At 39.2% G+C, this 18,022-nt stretch overlaps 1 protein-coding gene across 5 annotated transcripts in view; it reads right to left on the bottom strand.

The window, feature by feature from the left end:
• NOL4 (nucleolar protein 4) overlaps positions 1 to 14,178 on the bottom strand; it is a 403,038-nt gene extending 388,860 nt beyond the window's left edge. For all 5 annotated transcript variants that reach the window (XM_060028862.1, XM_060028859.1, XM_060028860.1 and 2 more), the window contains exon 1: positions 13,918 to 14,178. In XM_060028862.1, coding sequence (XP_059884845.1) covers positions 13,918 to 14,178 — 261 coding nt within the window. The remainder of the gene's footprint in view (positions 1 to 13,917) is intronic.
• Positions 14,179 to 18,022: the final 3,844 nt, after the last annotated feature.

Raw genomic sequence — 18,022 nt, forward strand, 5'->3', positions numbered from 1 at the left:
ATTTCCTTTGGGATTTCCTCTTTTGCCTATAGATTACTTAAAAGTATGTTGTCTAATCTTTAAATACTTGGGGAATTACCAGATAATTTTCTCTTATTGATTTGTAATTTAAATCTCTGGGTTAGAGAATATCCTTTGTATATTATATATATTTATATGTATCACATCTACATAGATTTTAAAACCCCACAAGACAATGCTATTAATTCTTGCTTTCAAGAGTCCTATATATTTTAAAGACTACAGAAGATGAAAAATAGCCTATTTATAATTTCTGTTGTTCTTCCTTTTAATCAAATCAAACAAAAATGGGCAAATTAATTAAATAAATTTTTCAAAAGATAGTTATGGTATAGATACTTGATTAGGTATTTGTAAAGCCATAAAAATAATTATCAAGACTATTGGGAAAATTTTAATAATAATTAAATGAAAAAAGCACAATTCAAAGTTATATTAAACTATTATTATAACCCTATAAAGTATGCTAAGTACCATATTTTAGAAAGCAATTTAATCAGAAGAGAGCAACCAGAACATCAAGGGAACTGGAAATAAGACAGAATGATTGCCTAGAAGGAAGATTTCTAAATGAGTCAGATAACAGACCTCATTTTGTTGCCTCCCTAGTACCCATTTTCCCCTTCCCATCTCAACAGCTCTCCAACGTTCTTTTGGAGATCTCCTCAGTGTATATAAGTTGATTAGATATAGAGGCTCTGAACTCCACCCAAACTGACAAGAGATAATAGTATAAAAACTAAAATTACTTCACTTATACTAAGAAATACAACTTAAATATTCCCAACATTGGCAACAGTTTGACCAGTGCATTCTCTCTTTAGTCATGTGGGAACCCAAATAATCAAAAGGTAGCTTGTTAAATATGGGTTTAAAGAGGGCATAATAATCTCACATGACTACGTTAGGTCATTTGGCTCATCTGGATGGAAACATTTTCTTCCATAATAGGGATATACCTTCAGGAATCACTAAGTTCTTCGTTATCATGACAGTATATTATTTTATCAGCACTGCCAGTATGTGTATCCTTAACTCATATGTCCATGGCTGACTAAACACCACTTATTATAACTTTCTATATTGGTGCATAATGGTCTTGTTATCCTTTGTGAAGTTGTCCACTTAACATAGAAAAAGTTAAGTGAAGGACAGGAATAAAGAAGCAGACATAGAGAATGGACTTAAGGACTTGGGGTGGGGAGGGGGAAGCTGGGGCAAAGTGATAGTAGCATTGACATATATACACTACCAAACGTAAAATAGATAGCTAGTGGGAAGCAGCAGCATAGCACAGGGAGCTCACCTCGGTGCTTTGCGATGACCTAGAGGGGTGGGAGAGAGATGGTGGGAGGGAGACGCAAGAGGGAGAAGATATGGGGATATATGTATGCATACAGCTGATTCACTTTGTTGTACAACAGAAACTAACACAGTATTGTGAAGCAAAATTAAAAAATAAAATAAAATAGATAACTAAAAAAACAAAGTTAAAGTTGGAAGGCAGAGAAGATGATAATACACACTTCAATATCAAATTTTCATTTAATACATGCTAATATATAATTATTTGTTAAATTTATGATAAGACAAAGATCTCTTCTTTACGTATGGGTCTACTGATTGACATTCCAAGTGTATAAGCTCCCCAATAATGCATTGTCTATGCCTTCTAGTTTCAGTTACTTTAAAGTAGAATGAGAAGTTAGTTATTACTTGTAAAGTAATCAAGGCTGTGCAGAAACCTAAGTTTTCTTCTTTTTTTCTCTATTTTTCCTAATTGTTTTTTAGCAATTAACATTTATTTTGAGCCTTTCTAAAGCACTGAATTTAAGTTCATGCACTCAATTCATCAGTTTATGAAATATTTAAATCACAATTATGATAATAATTGAAATTCACTAAAAAGGATGTGGGAAAAACATAACCAGTAATATGCACACAACTCAATTTTATGTGCACAAGGTATAAGTAACTACAGGGTAGACTACTGTGAATGAATCTGTCCACACCCTGGGAAGAGAGAGTTTTGGTTAATTCACTAGTTAGTGAAGTTCTGTTAAGAGATCTTTTATTATATTTTCAAGCAAAATGCCATCTTGCCTTGATTTGAAAATCGTATCTAGTTAGGTCAATTGGTTAGAGCATGGTGTTATTATGACGAAGCTAGACATTAGATCCTCATATATGTCACTTAGTTTTGCCCCATGTTCCTAGATTAAACCCCTAAAGCCCTCTAGCCATCTGGCAACTGCAGTCATGTTCACCTATAAGTATCCTCTCTGTACCCCCTCACACTGGCATCCAACCAAAAGAAAAAGAATACTTTCAGAAATATTGGCCAACCTTATTTCAATGACTACTATCTTTATATATAATATGAGACCCAAATATTCAAATAATATTTTCTGAAAACATATTTTAACTTTTAAAAAGGAAGGAAAATAACTACTAATAACAAAAACACCCACTCTCTGCCTGTAAGACAAGTTATTCTTTCTTATTAGCAAAATGAAGTTTCCAGCTTCCTGAACTTATATTCTGAATCTCCTTCTCAACCTTGCAGTTTTCTAACAGCTCTGTAACTGTGAGAATAACTAGCACAGATGAATACTTGATTAAAATTAGGAAGAGTGGAACATAAAAGACTACTGAATGAACCTCAGATAGAGAAAAAAGAAAAAAAATCAAAATAAAGATTTTCTCTTCTCAACAGAGAGGGGAAAATAATTTCCAGTTCCAGCTAATATCTTAACAGAAGAAGATATACCTATTAATATTATTTTCTATATTATATTCCCCAAATACTAGGCAGGTCTTCTTTATAAGGTATAATATTATAACAAAATAATAATTTAAAAATAAAATTATAGAATAGTTATTTCTAATAAATGATAATGGATGCTATATTTTGTTATTTTTCTCTATATATTCAGGAATACTTAAACATACATTAATATAATTATATGAATAATAATGTCTTTTGATATGTGCACTCCTCTATCTCTATCCTCCCATGAAAAACCTAAAACTGTAAGCCACCTCATATTCTATTTAGGAGACAGAATGGAATATAATGGAATATATGATGGAAGATAATGAAATAAAAAGTTTTTAAGTAAAAACGTTGAGAAAAATCAAACTAATATACATATGTATATATATACATATGCATATATGTTATTAGGAATATATATATTCCTAATGTGATCAATCATTAAATATTTCAAATGATCTGTTAGAAATTATATATTTCACTAAATTATGGACCATCTCATCAAAAACTATTAAAATGGCAACACATTAGGCATTAGGCAAGAATATCATTTAAATTATTCCCAGTTGTATCTTAAACCACAAATAATATTAGTCAAATATGCTTTTTAAAAAGTTGTTTTAACTGAGCAAATGCTTTTTGGAAAATTTAGACCAAAAAATTATGTATTAGTTTTCTTTTGCTATATAACTGCAAATTGGTGGTTTAAAACTTCACAAACTTATTATCTCACAGTTTCTGTGTGTCCAAAATCCAGCACATTTTAACTGGGTCTTCTGCTCAGGTTCTCTTAAAGCTGAAATCAAGTGTCAGACAGCTGAATTCTTACTTGGAAGCCCAATTAGGGAAAGACCCACTTCCAAGCTTCCTTTGATTGTTGCCAGAATCCGTTCCTTGTGGTTGTAGGACTTAGGTCCCCATTGTTTCGCTAGCTGCTGGCAAAGCATGCTCTCAGCTCCTAGAGGTTGCTCTCAGCTCTTAACCACATGGCCCTCTCCATCTCAGCAATAGAGAACCTCCCTTACATTGAATCCATCTCAGACTTTGAAACTCTCTACTTCTGCTATAAGCCAGGGGAAAAAACTCTGCTTTTAAAAGGTTAATGTGATTAAGTCAGACCCACCTGAAAGAGCCCCCCTTCTTCAAGCTAACTGTGCCATATAACATGACATAATCATGGGAGTGATAGCTCATCATATCCACAGGTTCCACCCACACTCAAAGGGAAGGGAATTAAACAAGTGTGAGGGTTATTTGGGAATTATCTTAGAATCCTGCCTACCACAGTATACAAAAATTGAAGAATCATAGGGAAGACGCTTAGTGGCAGAGACTGGCATGTGGATTTAAAATCACAGAAATCTGAGCAAGAAACAACTTGGAGTAAGATTTAGAATACTGCCTTAAAGTATAAAACTCCATATTCTAAGCAATATTTGAAACAGTAACTTTACTTTGAAAAGGCCTGTGCTTAAATAAGTATTCTGTATCGATCTCCCCTGGGTTTTTAGAAGGATTTCTCTGGGAAATCTTTGTAGTTGTGGATGTAGTAACAACTAAGAGGTCAAAATTTACTTCTCCTCAACTCCAAAAACAAAACAGTTTATTATAAGATGATTTGATCCATATTCCTTTTAAATGCCTTTAAATCTATTTTTTCTTATATTTCACAAATCCTATTTTTAACATTTTATTGGAATTAACAAATTTGAAATTTTGTACCGCATGATTCAATTACACAACAATATCAAGCTATTGTATTATATTGAGTTACTGCTTGATAATTTGATTTCAATAACTGTATAACATTTATTTATAACTGTAATATTTCAAACAATATATTGAACCAAAGAAACTAACTTTTATTCTTTATTCATCTGATTTATATTCTGCAGCATAAACCAAGGAGAGACCTCAAGTCCCTACCTATAAGACCTAAATCATAACATCCCTGCTCAAACACTTGGTAGCTGCCATTCCCTATAGAATGAAGGTCAAACTTTTTAACATGGCAGTAGATGTTTCCCATGATTTTGTCCCAGCCTACTTTTCCAACTTCAACTTTCACTGTACCCTCACTTCAGCTATTCTTGATTGTGTACCATCTCCGCAACTTGCCTTTGATGAAATAAACTCTCACCTCAACCAAACCAACAGCAAAAGTGTATAACTGTTTTATGGGTGTCATGGATTTGAATGGCTAAGAAATTATTTTAATATTGTGTTGATTAAGTACAGAGGCACCCCACCCTGTAAGAGAGGAGGTGATATTTTAGCTGAAGTGTAAGGTCTTAACCAAAGTGATTTAATGTGAAGCAACACTGTACTAGGAATTAGAGTAATTGTCTCCAAATTGGCATGTGCACACCCCAGGGAACGCAAGAGATGACCTACTGAGATGAAGAAAAAATATATGTTTATATCTATTTAATATCAGCCTTATATATATTTTTGAACATGTGTTATCTGTTAAGTATTGATTCAGAACTATATGTAATTTATAAAAATACACATACTGGGGGAATATTTAATTTTTAAATTATTGGAATGCATTATTTTAAAAGTTTGGAGACCAAAGCAAGGACTTTGGAATCCCACTGAAATAGTTTCTTATCCCAGTTCTAACACTTAGAAGCTGTGTGACTTTAGAAAGTTATCTTAACTGAAACCACAATTTTCTCAAGTATGTAATGAAAAGTGTTCATACTATAGGACTATTGTGAATATTAAAGGGGACTTTTTTTAAAGGTATTAGCCCAATCTTTAACCAATATATATTAAGAACTTGATAAATGTAAAGCATTATTATAACATTATTATTAATCATTACATTCAATACTTGCTATTGCCTAAAGAAAAAACGTGCTTGTTAAAGAACTCTAGATGACAAGCAAAGTCACTAGTTTCTCAGCCTTAAAAAGAGCCCATCCTTGTGCCCTGTTGGTGGGACTATTAGATGGTATAACTGTTAAGGAAAACAGTATGGAAGTTCCTGAAAAAATTAAAAATAGAACTACTATGTGATCCAGCAATCCCACTTGTGGGTATACATCCAAAAGAATTGAAAGCAGGGTCTTGAAGGGACATCCTTCACACACCCATTTTCATAGCAGCACTATTTTCAACAGCCAAAGGTGGAAGCAACCCAATGTCCATTGACAGATGAATAAAAAAAATGTGGTAAATACATACAATAGCATGTTATTCAGCCTTTAAAAGGAAGGAAATCCTATCACACACTTTAACATGGATGAATATTGAGGACACTATGCTAAGTGAGATAATCAATCACAAAAAGACAAACATTGAGTAGTTCCACTTATATGAGGTATCAAAAGTAGTCAGATTCACGGAAACAGAAAGTAGAGTGGTGGTTACCAGGGGCTGGAGGGAAGGGCAAAAGGGAAATTGTTGTTTATTGGGTCTAGAGTTTCAGTTTTACAAGATGAAAAAGTTCTGGAGATCTGTTGCACAACAATGTACATATACTATTGCACCATACACTTATACATGTAAAAATGGAAAATATATATTATGTGTTTTTTACCACAATTTAAAAAAATAATTATAATTTTTTTAAAAAAGAGTTCCCAGTATGGCTATAAAACTAGTTCTGTGGTGGTAAATAAGAAGTTCCCATCTGTGGTATTGGGCTGGGAGGTGATTTTCATTTATTCCATTAATACTGAGCACCAGTGAGGTATTACACATTGCACACTCCCTTCCTTCAAAACAGGTTTTGGAAAAATTACCAAATTATCAAGCAATAGACATACTGCATGGTATGGTGTGGTAAGAATATGGTCGGTCAATTCAAGAGATATTAAGTTGGTAGAATCAACAATACACTGTCAAGTACTGACTATAAGGAGGGAAGAAAAGGGAGAAATCAAGCATATCAGACAGATTTTTCACTTGGATAGGTAAGCAAATTGTGTTGCCATCCATGGAAAAAAATTTTTTTAAGAATTTTCTTTTTTGAAAGAGGTCAGCTTGGAGGACCTAGGATGGGGGAATGGAGAGAAGAGAAATTCATTTTTGAATTTGTTTAATTTTAGGTGCTTTGGAATATCTTGATGGAAACATCTAGTAGAAAACCTAAAACACAGATCTGAACCCCAGAAAATGTGCAGTAAGTCCCCAGAACAGAGACACAACTGAAGCCATGGACATGAGTATCATTACTCAGGAGAAAGGAAGAGTGAGAAAAGGAATTCAAGACATACCTTAGTGAAATTATTTACTTTCAAGGATGCCTGAGTAAACAATCCATAAAATCTGGAAAACAGGTTTGCCTTAGATTTTAACAGAGCTAACACACTATCTATAATGTCTGGTGGAAAGAGTGAAATGAAGAAATGACACCTAGCTAAGGTTGCTCTTTAGGTACAAAGACAAAGGACAAATATTTTCAATTGCATACAAACCTTAAAGAATAGAACAGAGGAACTCTTCTATAGGAAAAAAAAAAAAAAGATGATGAGGAATCACAGTTAATCAACTGATGAATCAAAGAATTTAGAAGTAAAGAAAACCAGGTAAAAGAATGGATGATAAGCATTTAAGTACAGCAAAGGAAAATATCAATAATTGTAAGAAGCAAATTACGTACTATAACAAATATAAAAAACCTTGAGAGTAAAAGCAATTAGATAATATAACTGATATAATAAAATCAGATATATAACAATTATAATATAATCAATGTAATCGATTATACACAGGGAGGTAGTAATAAGGAGGTGAGAAGTGAAAATATATTTGTCTCTTACCTACCATTGGAGAAAGTCAATTATATGGTATAAAACTGAAGTCTATAGTTAAAAAATAAATGTAATTCACTCTTAATGTTTTTCTTAATCTTTTCTATTAATTTTACGAATAAATACCTCTGTGAAGAAGCCTTTATTAGCAATTTTTTGAATTCTGTGTATTTCTTTTTCTTTTGTTGTATTTTGGTAATATTATATTTTATTCTTCTTATTTAAATTAGCATATAATTATCATACTAGTTTCAGAAAATTATTTTTCCTGGTCCATATACAGTATCACTATCAATCAATATGTCTCATCTTCTTTTGGCATATATGTTTAGAAGGACATCTATAATCATGTTCAAAATTAGCTAATGGTGGTTATATCTGGGCAGGAGATTAGCATGAATTTTTAGCATTTTTTTCCTTTTCCCTTAGATTTTTGAAATAATGAGAATGTATCACTTTTAAGAAGACAAAGTCATTTTTATTTTCTAAAAATGGAGTAGGCAGAATAAATATGTGAAAAACACATTAATACATATATATATATGTATCTTGTATTTTAACTCTGTTACAGTGTGATTTTTACTTCAGAACACAAATTATAATTACATCATGGTGTTCTTGCTTTGTTAATACTTAGAACATCTTCTGTTTTTTATAGTATTTACTATGTGCCAGGCATATGCTATATATGCTCTATGTTTAGGAAGTATGAATTATGATTATTAATTCTTATCCCAAACTAATTAGGCAAGTAATATTATGTAAATTTACAAAGAAGAAACTGTGTCTCTAGTTAAGAAACTTCCCCTAATTAACAGGTTCAATAAATGTCAAATCCAGGATTTAAATCTTGCTCTAAAATCTATACCCTGCCCACTATAACATGTTTCCTGCCATCCATGTTATCTTGTTATCCCAGGACTATGAAAATAAACGTAACCTAAAACACATTAGATTCACTTTAATTTTCCCAGTTAGATATAAAAAGTCTTGGCAAGTACAACAGCTATTAGTGAAAGGTCTTTATGATCTTGACATGGAGATGGAAACTTTGGAAGTTCTGTTGCCACATCCCTGAATTTCCTTCCTCATCTTTCCTTTATCCTACGCAAAAAGTCTAGAGTTAAAATCTTGACAAGCAGAATCTCCGCTGGCTCAGGAGGTTTCTAGAGGGAATACATATGAGTGCCGAGTCTTGCCCCTCACCTCCACTATAGTTAACTAGCAAGACAAGGAAGAACCAATGGAAAAGTCAAGGGCTGGTATCTTCGGAAGTAAGTGTGGGATAGTCCTCATACACTAAGAGGGTCTGATTTCCTCCTAAAATTCAGGGGAGGGCTTCCCTGGTGGCGCAGTGGTTGAGAGTCCGCCTGCCGATGCAGGGGCTACGGGTTCGTGCCCCGGTCCGGGAGGATTCTGCCTGCCGCGGAGCGGCTGGGCCTGTGGGCTGTGGCCGCTGAGCCTGCGTGTCCAGAGCCTGTGCTCCGCACGGGAGAGGCCACAACAGTGAGAGGCCCGGGTACCGGAAAAAAAAAAAAAATTCAGGGGGGTTATCTCTACAAGTCCTTTGCCCCTTAATCCTCACGGCCAACTGGCCTCTAGTAAAGGTACCCACATTCCCTGAGAGCCTTAAGGAGGCGCTGTGCTAGGGACTTGACATGGATGACTTATCCCTCCCAACAAACCACAAGGAACCACTTAAGTCAGCTTATAAACCACAATGCTGAGAATCATACTTGGGATCTCTTTAACCCTCCCCCCACCAGAGACCTATGGTAGAGAGTGTCCCAAAATACTTAAATGAAGAAAACAAATGCATTGGTCATCAATAGCAATTCCCACTAGTATGGAAGTATTAAGAGATAAGCAAAAAATTACTCATATCTCAGTGACTACTATTATGATTTGTCTCTGTGTCAGAGTTACAAAGTATCATCATGTATAGCTGGCATGTCCCTCAGCTTTGTTTTCTATAATTTCTATAGCAAATTCCAGATCAAGGCCCAATACATATGATGTGTGCCTCAGGCATGGGGTTAGGCCAAGTGGAAATGTATACAGACTCCTTATGTACTATTTCCTTCACTCTGACGTGGTATAAAAATTAACAAAAAACCATAGAGAACTAAAAAAACAGTAACTCGTTATGAACCCGTCCATGAATATTCATTCTAATCACTGTACAATAATCAATTAGTAGTATACACAGCAAGAAAATACGAAATTTGAGGCTACAGATTGCAGAACTGAATAAATCATCATTTTGAAATGACATAACTAGAGATAATGCATTTTCTTTTCTGGATGAAAGATTCATTTATGTTTCCTAGTGGAATAAATAAAGGGGAAAAATACACATGAATGGTAAAAAAAAAATTAAGCCAAAGTGTCTGTTCCTACAAATACAGGTCAAGAAAAGCATTGCTCACATTATTTGATTTTACAGTGTGGATATTCATTACCTTGTTTTCTTAAGACTGAAAAAAAAAAATGTGAGTTTACTGAATTTCCTAATGTTTTATACAATGCAGTCGACTTTTTAAAAAATACACGTTAGGGGCTTCCCTGGTGGCGCAGTGGTTGGGAGTCCGCCTGCTGATGCAGGGGACACGGGTTCGTGCCCCGGTCCGGGAAGATCCCACATGCTGCGGAGCGGCTGGGCCCGTGAGCCATGGCCGCTGAGCCTGCGCTCCGGAGCCTGCGCTCCGGAGCCTGTGCTCCGCAACGGGAGAGGCCACAGCAGTGCAAGGCCCGCGTACCGCAAAAACAACAACAACAAAAAAAACGACGTTAACACATTAACAATATTACTAACGAAAAGTTGTAATGAAATTTCTGGTTCTTTTCTAAGTTTACCTTTCCTAATATCAAGTGGTAGAATGTGCTCTGGTGCTTTACATTTTAAATGTGATGTTTCAACTAATGTTGCCAGAAACAAAATGTCAATGAGGATGCAAAGTTTCTAAAAACAAACTAAACTAGAACTATCAAAGACATAAAATAGAGTAACCATAGTCACGCTAATTTTAAACGGTCACTGATTAAACATTTTTTTCCTAATCAATGTCAGGCATTTGCTATATCTTTTTCAGAACTGTTTTTAAGTTATTCATAATTTCATACTTCTAAATTTCTCACATCTTTAATGAAGGAACATAAAAATAATAGTGGTAGCGTGGAAAAGAACTTAGATGCAATGCTCAGCAAACCTTACATATGTGTGTGTGTACGCGCGCACGTGCACACACACATTCCCACTCCAGACCTAAAATGGCTGAGTTGCAGGATATTGTTGCTTGGTGACCAAACAGTATCTCCTCAGCCACACAGTAATCTAAACAGTGACAGATATGTCTCCTCAGTTTTAGGCATGGCCAGGACAAATATTAAAGGGCATGTTTATCTTCTCCAATCTTCCACATTTTTAAGTCAGTTGTCACTTGCTTGATTTTTATCATCAGTTATATCTAGGCTTCGGGGGGAAAGTATTTGCAAACCTACATATGTTATTTTGGAAAAACAAGAGGTAGAACCAAGCTTCTTTCAGACTGAAAGATAGTCCTGTTTCAGTTAAGTCTGTGTGGTGTCTGCTCTCTTCTAGTCCGACCTCCCAGTTGCTATCAGTCTCCCTTTCTTTCATTAAACACAAGAAGTTAATTAGCCCCAGCCTGTCCTCTCCCCTTCTCTCTTTCCCTTTTTGCAGTAGTAATGATGTCTAATTACCGGCAACTGTGGGTTACTGAAACACCAGGCGCAAATCTCTCTCAACGACAGCAAAGCCAGCCATGAACCTTCAAGCCTCAAAAAGCTAGCATGATTCTTAGTCTACTTGAAAATACCATTCAAATACAGTACTTTCTTTCAACCGATATATGCCTTTGAATGAAAAGAAAAAGATATTCTTTGTCTTTCTGGTGACTACACTCCTGTTATCATAAAGAAAAAAACATATTTTTAAGGAAAAATATTTTGAGATGTGGGGAAACACATGATAAAAGGGGATCTTTATTTTTTAACTCATTGAAATGATGATTGGCTGCCTCTCAGAGAAGGAGGAGCCTATAATTCTATGTCAGGAGCAGCATAAAAATTTCATAAACAGCAATAGGAGAGTTCATGAATTAAAAACATCTGCAACATTTCCAAACGGGTCTGAATGAAGATCAGAGCTCTTAAATACTACACGGGAAACCATTATCCAAGAACATCACCTGAAGGGTTACATTTTCTCCCCTAACTATATGGAATCCTTACTGAAAAGAGACACACGTGTTACTTTATTATTAACCCTGGAGTTGTTACTCTATATTAGATGTCTTAGCAGCAGTTCTTTAACAACTCTGCATTAATTTTTCAATGAAAATATGGTATCTGAGCATGTGAATGCTGGTTTGAATTACTGGCATCCATGTTTATCTTAGCGCCTCTACAACCATTACAGAATTTACGTTAGAATTTTGAATTAATGTTTTAAAAAGGCAAACCTGTTTATACATTCAGTGGATGTAACAAAATCCATGCAAGTATAAACTCACTGGTGCAATACACAAGTGAAGCTATCTGACACGTAAACAGAGGTGCCTAAGCATAACATAAAAAAATGAAAAGCAAACTCCCAAGCTAGCAATTTAAAAAGAAAAGACACAGAATTATTAAATAATATTCAGGTAAATATATCTTAAATGATTATTATATTCATCAATTAGCCCCGTACTGCCCAAAGGAAAATATATCCACATGCTGTGAATTCTAATTTACTTTGTCTAACAGTGAGTTATTTTTTTAAATCAGGTTCTTCATGTTACTCCCAATGCAAATGAATCAAAGCACTTCATTCTCTGTGACAGACTTCTGGCTCATCCAGATGTAAATAAACCTCAGTTCATCCGTGCTCATTACTTAGTAAAGCAATCTCACCATTGTCTTTAGCAATGCCACATGTTAAAAGAGAAGGCTGCATTTATAGATCGACCTTCTAGAAACCTTCCAACAATGGTACATTTTTTAAAAAACATCAGAACTTTTATGTGTGTTTCCATTTCACCTTTATTTCCATGTCCCATTTTCCATATAAATTTCGAGAGAAATACACTCCCTTCAAACAACTACCTCTAATTAATCTCAAGAAACCATAAACTGCTTTCCAAACATAAAAGAGTCCTCCAAATAATCCTTTGAAAAACCTTTCATGCACATATTTCCAATTGAATATACCTCCGTTTGATAGAGAAGAATAGCTTTCAAGGCATCTCGTTTCTAGCATCCTCCAGGAATACTGCACGAGAAACAGTGGCCAGTAAGGAAGGGAGGAAAAGGAGCAAATGCTCAAGAAACCCGAAAGCGAGGCAAAAATGTACAGGATGCCAGATACCCTCCCCCACCCCTACTCCAGACGAGTACCCACCTAGCATGATGAAGAAAGAGGTCTTACGGATCTGATCTGCAATCCTACTTGTAGCCCACAATTCCCATCTCCTTAAAAAGGAAATTGACGCTGCCGCCGCTCCCCAGCCTCACAGGCTCCTGCCTAGTAGGCTGAGGTATACTGAGCTCTCAGTGCCAGCGCCTGGGCTTAGAGCTTTGTGGCCATGAGACTAGAACCATCCCAGAATAAGGAACAAATACGTACACCACTTGACTGCGCCCAAACCCATCTCGCTTTGTTGTTCATCATGTAGCTGCGGCTTTATTTGTGAAAGGGGGAAGTGAGGAAGGGAATGGGGGAAATAGGAGGAGGAATCTCCAGGACCTTATCTACAATCTAAATAGTCGTGGTAAGATCTCCGGGAGTGATAAAGGCGATCGGACAGCCCGGTGTCTCCCAATAGCGGCGGTCTAACAATAAAACCTGATAGTGTCCGGGAGAAAACCCCACATCCACGACCAGCGCCACGTTTGGGCTTTGTGCCAATAAGGAGACACTGTAGACTATCGATCAGAATCGTCTATTATCAGAGCGTGCGTCTGGGGTTCCAGCGTGGCCTTTATGAGCGGTGGCGAAGGCGGGACACGCGCCAGGCGCCCAGCGAAGGACGTGGGACAATGGCCCAGCCCGAGGACGCGGGACGCCGCCCGACCAGGGGATGGAAGCTCCAGCAGCGGGTCCGGGAGCCCGGAGGCCAGGAGGGCTGCGCGCTCTGAAGGTGCGCTGCCGCTTTAAAATAAAGGACCACAAAGACTCCACGTTGGGGGAAACGCGCCTGGCTCACGCGACTGGGGAAGACTTGGGGAGGGGGTTGAGAAGGGTAGGGGCAAACGAGCCAACGGTGGCTCACGGCTCCCCCTTTCTCCTCCCCCCCCCCACCCAGCGCCGGGCTGCTCGGGCAGACGAATAACAGAGGAAGGCGAGTCACTCACCGTGGTCTTGACCGGCACGTAGAGCACTTGCTTTGCGCCGCCGCCCCCGCGGACCTCGTCCGGCTGGCCCAGCTGGAAACCCTTCGATTTGACCCAGAATTTAAATTTGGCGTTGTCCGTGGAGCTCGACTCGCAGCCGTTGAGGAGCTGGACGATCCGCTCGTATTTTTTACGGGTCACCGTCTTGGTCTTGCCTGAGTCCCCGTAAGTCCTGAGGCACCAGTCCTGGAACTGGCGGTACATGTCGCGCTCACTCTCCATGTTCCCTGCTCCCGGCCGCCGGCCGGATGCTCCCAGCGCACTTCGCACCTGTTCACCCCGGGCTCATGAAAAATGCAGCTCCCGCCACGATGTAGGGACGCGAGGTCCCGGCCGCCGCCAGAGCCTGCCTCGGGTGTGGGGGGGTGGGGAATGGGGAGTGGGGAGGAGGGTCGGTTGGGCACCAGCGATCAATGCCCTGTGCTACCAAGTCTCTGGTTCGTTCGTAATTGCGACGGATGTCTTGGACGCTTTTCTCGTCTTCTTAGTGATGGGTCTCTTTAATACTGTAGGAGTAGGACCATCCTAACAGCATCTGGCCCGGAGGAGCTGGGTTTTGAATAATTAAAATCCCATTCCTTGGTTTATCAAAAACCCACTATTGACTTGAGGTGGTCCCTCGACGCCTCGCCCGGGGCTGTGTCCGGGGCAGGCAGGTGGAGCGCAGCGCCGCCTCCCCGCGCGAGCCCCAGAAGCTTCCCCAGCCTCCGGCCCCACGGTCCAGGAGAGAGGGCTGCGCCTCTCTCAAAAGCAGCTGCCCGGCCGAGCGCCTGAGAGCGCGCTCCAGGGTCCTGTTCCGCTTCGGCCTTTCCCTGCGTGGGGCGTTCAGGGACTAGAAAGAGAGAAAGTTCTTACCTGTCATGATGTTAAACCTATCAAATCCTGCTACACAGGAAATTTTTTAAGGTATTTTTAAAGCGGCATACAATGTCATTTCTTCAGATGCATTTAGGCTAAATTCCAGTCCCGGAGGTAGGTTCCAGGAGTTAAGTCCCAGAATTAGCAAAGCATTCACGAAGATTTGGCCATAGTTCTATAGGATAGCCTGTGGTACCCCAAACAGATATCCGTTCCAGGGGGATGTGGGTAAACGAAGGCAGGCCGCTGGCGGCGGGTCTCCCGGATAATGATGGGGTCCCCAGACAGGACTCTGGTCTCTGGCGAACTGGGTACAAGGCATAGAAGTAAGTTTATGATACAGATGCTTAAAACCCTTTGCATGAAATTAGAATATAGCGAGGTATCATTTTCCCATTGCTTGGTTACAGTTTGCAGTTCACACGGGAGGTTTCGGATGTCTATTTTCCCCCTGCCACGTCATGGACACCCCCTCCACACCTCAGAGTGGCCAAATATGAGTTCCTCCGGACGATTTCTCAAGCAAATGAAATCAGCGGTTCCTCCAATTCAGGATTTCCATCCGTTTGTTACAGAGCTTGGAATAGGAGAGTTCCCATCCTCCTCGCGCTGCGATTGCGGCCGCTCCTCTTTATTCTACTCTCTGCGGAGGCCCGCGCCCGTCCCGGGAGGCGGCTCTGCCAGCAAGGCGGCCCGACCAGCGCTCAGCGCCGGGTCCGCGTCCTAGCCCACCTTCGCCCCTCGTCGTGGTCTCCAAGACGAAAGCCCCGACTGGGAACGCGGAGTGTTTGTACCCAGTGCGCCGCAGCTGGTCCCGGCACTTGCAAAATGGTCAGTGGCTCCTGCTCGGCCAGGCTTAGTGTGTGCGTGTGTGTGAGCCAGGGAGCGAGGGCGTGCGGTGTGCAGGGGGTGCGCCGTGTGTGAGCGCGTCTCCGGGAAGGTCTCGCGGCGGCTGGAGCCGGGACTGACAGCCCAGGCGGAGCGCGAGCAGCTCCACACACTAAACCTCTCGCCTCTCCCCTCACCCCCACCCCTCCCACTCCCCTCTCCTCCCGCCCCCCCTTCCCCGGCCCCTTCCAAGCTCTCTGATTGGCCAATGGGACAAAAGTTTCTGTGGAGACGGCTGGGCGCTGACGTCACGGACAGAATTGTCCCATTTAGGGATCCCGGGGGCAGTGCGCATGCTGCAGGCTGCAGGTTAGAGGCAGGAGGAGGTAGCAGCGGGCCTGGCGGCAGCCAGGTGGCGGAAAGGAGCACTCAGCATCCAGGTGGGGGGACGACTCCAGCAGGGTTTCCATGGAGATTCCTCTGGGTCTAGCCTAAAAACAGCAGATCAGCTGACACCATTAGCTCAGGACCTAATTACTGCTTATTGGAGCAACAAATGAGGGAGAGGGCCAGCTGCAAAGGAAGAGTTTTTATCCACCCCCCCTCCCCATCTCCTCCTCTCTCCCCTCTCTGGGGGGGTTCTAGAGTCCCGGGTGAATTCTCATTAACTTGCAAGATTGCTGCATCGACAGCTCCTCCTCTAGAGGCTACCTTGACTGCTTTTATTCTTTTTATTCCCTTCTTTTGTATCAAAAAGAAAATGCTAAAATAAATCAGTTGTCCTGAGTCCTTGAATTATTTTTGCCCAATAAATATTAGACCGGTAGAGCTCAGAGAATCCACCGGCCAAGAGAAGTCACAAGTGGATCACATATAAGGGAAGACTCACTTTCAGTTTATTGAATTGGGTATTTATCTTTAGGCTTTTCACATTAAATTTTTTTTTCAATATCTTAAATAAATATTTGGAACAAGCAATTGGACAGAATAGTATTTTCCATCACCCTTCTAAATGCGTACCTCACAGAAACAACTCTCTTAAAAGTTTCCCTGGTGATATCAGAGACGGAGGATGATTCCAAGTCAAGAGATCTAGATTTTCTGGTATATTGGTCATAGGTTTCCTAGGAGATTCTGGAAGTATAGTTGGTCACAGGGTGGTCATTCATTCAAGATTAAGCTGGTTCTATAGAGTTTACTTTCTCTTACGGTTATAGCTGAATTCGCAATTTTAGAATTCGTTTTGGTAGCTCTTTCATTTGAAAAGTCACCCCACCTGCTCTAAGCCTCATTCAAGTACCTTCAGAACCAGAAAGACTTCCTTTCTTGACTTACTCAAGTTAAAGTAATCTGCCTCTCTAAACTCCTCTGGATAGAGTCTTTCAAACATTTTTTTAACCTTGTCTCATAGTAAGACATATTTTACTTTGGCATAGAGTGCATACATACATCTGTCCTCCAAAAATTTTATGCAATAAGTATTTTTTTATTACATGCAATACACACTATTTGCCATTTTCTCCTATTTATTTATTTTATTTGGTAAAGTATTGTCCTAACTCAATAAATTTATTTTATGATCCAGCAAAGGATGACTGGCAACTATAGTTTGGAAAACATGGTTTTAGATCACAAGAACTGCACTGCTCCTCGTACTATATATTTTCATGTAAGTATGTTTCATTATTCAAATAGAATCTTGCTTGGAAGACTCTTGAGAGGTTGCATTTTCTTGTTTTCCAAGTAACTCCAACACAATGAACAATGCACACAGTAAGTACTTAATAAATATATACTGAGTTAGTTAATTACTAAAGGAAGGAAAAATGAGGAAGGGAAGGAAGGAAGAAGCAGGCAGGCATAATTCTTGGCCATTCCTGTTGCCTTTTGCTGGGTGGTGTTTGGACGAAGTTGGGCCCCACTTAAGGAAATCATAGGGACTGACCACATACACGTGTTCATTCTATTTATGGTTATACTTGACACACCAGTGTATGGAAATTAGAACCCTTGAGACATAAAGGATTCACAGAATACAAACAAATATGTCATCAACCCCTAGTCATATTAACTAGATTTTGTATGTAAGCAAAAAAAAAAAAAACACTACAGAATTGAAAGAGATCATGTAAGACACATTCTTTTTCGAAGGAAGAGGTAAATTTTAACTATTGAAAGAGTATTCACATTGGACTAAAGGAAAAGAGAGTTCTAGGACTTTGAGAGCCAAGTTTCTCAGAGCCCTGTGGATCCTCTGGTCTCCAGTGTGCTCTGTCCTGTACTTGTCCTCATTATTAGTTGGGGGGCTGGGTCAACATCTTTTACCATATCTTATCTACATAAAAGCATAAGCACTTGAAATATCTAAAATCTGCTTCAG

The sequence above is a fragment of the Delphinus delphis genome, chromosome 13 (genome assembly GCF_949987515.2).
Source record: "Delphinus delphis chromosome 13, mDelDel1.2, whole genome shotgun sequence".
Taxonomy (NCBI): domain Eukaryota; kingdom Metazoa; phylum Chordata; class Mammalia; order Artiodactyla; family Delphinidae; genus Delphinus; species Delphinus delphis.